At 61.4% G+C, this 2,844-nt stretch overlaps 1 protein-coding gene across 1 annotated transcript in view; it reads left to right on the plus strand.

Moving 5' to 3' along the window:
* Positions 1-6: 6 nt before the first annotated feature.
* The window catches only part of LOC113981082 (polyhomeotic-like protein 2), a gene marked incomplete at both ends in the record, with an annotated part of 4,439 nt that continues 1,601 nt past the window's right edge, over positions 7-2,844 (plus strand). Inside the window, 3 exons of the mRNA XM_027708321.1 lie at positions 7-325; positions 434-548; positions 2,508-2,649. Of these exons, the coding sequence (XP_027564122.1) occupies positions 7-325; positions 434-548; positions 2,508-2,649 (576 nt within the window). The remainder of the gene's footprint in view (positions 326-433; positions 549-2,507; positions 2,650-2,844) is intronic.

A 2,844-nucleotide genomic window follows, 5' to 3' on the forward strand; every position in this document is an offset into this window, starting at 1 on the left:
ATCCACCCCCACATTACCATCACCCGGGAGGGGGCTGAGCCACCCCCAGTACCACAACCCTCCTCCTCATTCCCGGATTTGGGAAGTCGGGCGGTTCCTCCCGGCTCTGTGGCCGCAGGGTGGGGGGGGCTCTCCCCGGTGTGGGGGCGCAGGGGCAGCCCCCCCACAGCCCCCCAGCCCCCCGTGCCGTGGCAGGTGGGGCGCTCGTCGCTGCTGGTGGGGGCCCTGCACAAACAGTATGCGCAGGAGCTGCTCCCGGACAAGCTCCCGCCGCAGGACAACACCACCACCACCGACTCGGACATGGAGGAGCCCTACCTGCAAGGTAGCGCCCAAATCCCCCCCCGGGACACCCCCAAAACCCCCCTCCCCGGCGAGCAGGGGGGCTGAGCTGGCTGGTTTCTCTCTCTGGGTGTCCCCCCACGCCCCCCAGAGTCCAAAGAGGAGGGGAACCCCCCCAAGCTGAAGTGTGAGCTCTGCGGCCGCGTCGACTTCGCCTACAAGTTCAAGCGCTCCAAGCGCTTCTGCTCCATGGCCTGTGCCAAGAGGTAACCCCCGACCCCAAACAGCCCCCTGGGGAACCCCAAAACACGCCTGGGGGATGGGGGAAACCCCAAAGGACACGTCTGGGGGGTGGGGGGGACCCTAAAATCCTATTGAGGGAGTGGGGAAACCCTCAAATCCATTGGGGGGATGTAACCCAAAAACCCCCCTGGTGGAGTGGGGGTAACCCCAAAGTACATCTGGGGGGTGGGGGGACCCTAAAATCCTATTGAGGGAGTGGGGAAACCCTAAAATCCATCGGGGGGACGTAACGCAAAAACCCCCCTGGTGGAGTGGGGGTAACCCCAAAGTACATCTGGGGGATGGGGGAACTCTGAAATGCTATTGAGGGAGTGGGGAGATCCTCAAATCCATCAGGGGGACAGAACCCAAAAACCCCTCTGGTGGAGTGGTGGTAACCCCAAAACACATCTGGGGGCGTAACCCTAAAATCCACCTGGGGGGTGGGGTAACCCTAAAGTCTGCCCAACAGCCCCCTGGGGAGGGGGGGGTAACCCCAAAACACATCCTGGGGGGTAACCCTAAAATCCATCTGGAGGAGTGGGGAAACCGTAATGTCCACCTGGGGGGTGGGGGGACCCTAAAATCCATCGGGGGGGGTGGGGGTAACCCTAAAATCCATCTGGCCCCTTTCTTCCCAGCAGGAGGGGGGTAACCCCAAAATCCACCTGGGGGTGTGGAGGTAACCCCAAAACACTCCTGAGGGGTGGGGGGAACCCCTACAATCTATCAGGGGGGTGGGAGGAACCCCAAAACCCACCAACATCCCCCTGGTAGGGTGGGGGGAACCCTAAAATTCACCTGGAGGGGTGGGGATAACCCCCAAACACATTTGGGGGAGTAACCCCAAAACACATCTGGGGGGGATAACCCCAAAACATACCTAGTGAAGTGGGGGGAACACCAAAATCCATCTGGGGGAGGGGTGAGGTAACCCCAAAACACACTTGGAGGGTGGGGGGAACCCTAAATTCCATCTGAGGGGCTGGGGTAACCCCAAAACCCACCAACATCCCAAAATCCATCTGGGGGTGGGGGTAACCCCAAAACCCACCCACCCACCCCCCCCTCCCAGCAAGGTAGAGGTAACCCCAAAATCCACTTGGCAGGGTGGGGGTAACCCCAAACCCCACCTGCCCCTCCCACACTCTCAGTGGAGTAGAGGGAACCCCAAAAATCCACCCAGCAGGATATAGGGAACCCCAAAACCAACCCAACCCCTCTGGCAGGGTGGGGGTAACCCCCAAAATCCACCTAACCTCCACCCCATCAGGGTAGAGAACCCCAAAACCCACCTGATGGGGTTGCCATAATCCCAAAAATCACTGAGCAGGGTAGAGATAACCCCAAAATCCATTTGGCAGGGTGGGGGCAACCCCAAAATCCACCCACCCTTCCTACACTCTTACTGGAGTAGAGGGAAACCCAAAAATACATCCAGCAGGATAGAGGGAACCCCAAAACCCACCTGACGTCCACCCCATCAGAGTAGAGGGAACCCCAAAACCCACCTGGCAGGGTGGGGGTAACCCCAAAATCCACAGGGCCCCTTGTCAGTGGGGTAGAGAGAACCCCAAAATCCCCCTCAGTGGGGTAGAGAAAACCCCAAAATCCATCTGGCAGGGTGAGGGTAACCCCAAAATCCCCCCATATCCCCCTCAGTGGGGTAGAGAGAACCCCAAAATCCATCTGACAGGGTGAGGGTAACCCCAAAATCCCCCCGTATCCCCCTCAGTGGAGTAGAGGGAACCCCAAAATCCATCTGGCGGGGTGGGGGTAACCCCAAAACCCACCTGACCTCCACCTCATCAGGGTAGAGGTGACCCTAAAACCCACCTGGCAGGGTGGAGGTAACCCTCTACCCCCCCCCAAAGTGGAGTGTGGGGGTAACCCCCAAACCCCCCTCGCCGTGGGGTGACCCCCCCGAGCCGCTCCCCCCACAGGTACAACGTGGGCTGCACCAAGAGGGTGGGTTTGTTCCACCCCGACCGCACCAAACTGCAGAAGCCGGGGGGGCCCCCCCACGGACGGCGCCGCAGCTGCAAAGGGCCCCTGCCCCCCCTGGGCAAGGACAGCAAGAAACAGGTGAGGGGGCACGGGGGGGGCAAAGCGGGCACGGGGGCACCCAGGCTGGGGCTTGGCACTCAATTCTGGGCACACGGGCTGGGGGCTGGGCCGGGGGTTGCCCCTGAATTGTGGGGCTGGGGTGGGCACCGAGGCTGCGGTTTGTACCCAGCTGAGGGACAGGGGGTGGGCACCGAGGTTTGTACCCGGCTGGGG

This window comes from Neopelma chrysocephalum, unplaced genomic scaffold (genome assembly GCF_003984885.1).
Source record: "Neopelma chrysocephalum unplaced genomic scaffold, ASM398488v2 Primary Assembly neopelma1_96033, whole genome shotgun sequence".
Lineage (NCBI taxonomy): Eukaryota > Metazoa > Chordata > Aves > Passeriformes > Pipridae > Neopelma > Neopelma chrysocephalum.